General features: G+C 73.2%; 1 protein-coding gene across 1 annotated transcript in view; it reads right to left on the reverse strand.

Annotated features, from left to right (window-relative positions):
• Nucleotides 1-522: 522 nt before the first annotated feature.
• CDK5 (cyclin dependent kinase 5) overlaps nucleotides 523-1,258 on the reverse strand; it is a 5,784-nt gene continuing 5,048 nt past the window's right edge. Inside the window, exon 9 of the mRNA XM_041402399.1 lies at nucleotides 523-1,034. Coding sequence (XP_041258333.1) covers nucleotides 948-1,034 — 87 coding nt within the window. The 3' untranslated portion in view covers nucleotides 523-947. The remainder of the gene's footprint in view (nucleotides 1,035-1,258) is intronic.

The raw sequence follows: 1,258 nt of genomic DNA on the forward strand, positions 1-1,258 counted from the left end.
CCCCCCCGGCCCTGCTCCCACGTCCCTGCATGCGCTGCCTGTGCCCCCTCGCGCTGGACATGCAACCCCTCCCCACGGCCCCCCCAAATAAAGAGGTGCCCCAGCCCCGGCTCCGTGCTGCCTGGGGGGACGGGGGGCACGGCTGCTCAGGGGTCCTGGGCGCTCCGGGAGGGAGAAGGCAGCACTGGGGGGGGTCACAGGGCTGGGCTGGGCTCAGGGGCTGTGGGGGGGTCTGTCACACGGCAGCGGGGGTCCCCGACACCCCAGGAAGGAGGAGGCAGCACTGGGGGGGAAGCTCTTTATGGGATACCGAACGCACATCACCCACGAACAGCAGCGCCCCGGCAGGGGCACACCGGGACCCCCAGCACTGGGGGCTCAGGGCACACCGGGACCCCCAGCACAGGGGGCTCAGGGCACACCGGGACCCCCAGCACTGGGGGCTCAGGGCACACCGGGACCCCCAGCACAGGGGGCTCAGGGCACGGCCACACCCCCAGCACTGGGGGCTCAGGGCACACCGGGACCCCCAGCACAGGGGGCTCAGGGCACACCGGGACCCCCAGCACTGGGGGCTCAGGGCACACCGGGACCCCCAGCACAGGGGGCTCAGGGCACACCGGGACCCCCAGCACTGGGGGCTCAGGGGAAGTAGGGAGAGGAGACTGGGGGGTTCATTCCCCCCTGGGGTCCCTGTACCTGGTCCCGGAGGGTCCTGCCCCTCCACCAGCCCTGTGGCCCCATGTCTGGGGGTTCCCATGCCCTCGGGAAGCCCCCTGCCCCTGGGGGGAGTCCCAGCCCTCTCATCCCCCCCCGGGGGTTGTGCCAGCCCCCTGCAGCCGGGGCAGAACCTAATAAATACTGGGGGGCTGCAGTCAGGGGGCTGGCATGGGCTGGCACCCGGCTGGGGGGGCGGGGGGCTGCCCCCCTCAGGGGGTCTGGGGGCCCTAGGGGGGGCAGAAGTCGGTGAAGTAGGGGTGCTGCAGGGCCTCCTCCGCTGAGATCCGCTGCACCGGATTGCACTTGAGCAGGTTCTGGGGGGCACGGGGGGCTGAGGGGGGACAGCACGGACCCTCCCCCGTCCCACAGCCCCCCAGGCGGGCAGGGGGCTGCGAGGGGGAGGGCACCCACACCCAGGAGCCAGAGCCCCCAGGGGGTGGGCAGGGGTGACACGTGTGGGGACACAGCGGTGGGACAGGAGCAGGAGCAGGGGGCGTGCAGGCTGGGAGACACACCAGGGGTGGGGGGCACGGGGCAC

This window comes from Onychostruthus taczanowskii, unplaced genomic scaffold (assembly GCF_017590055.1).
Source record: "Onychostruthus taczanowskii isolate IOZ18803 unplaced genomic scaffold, ASM1759005v1 scaffold198, whole genome shotgun sequence".
In the NCBI taxonomy this organism is placed as follows: Eukaryota; Metazoa; Chordata; class Aves; order Passeriformes; family Passeridae; genus Onychostruthus; species Onychostruthus taczanowskii.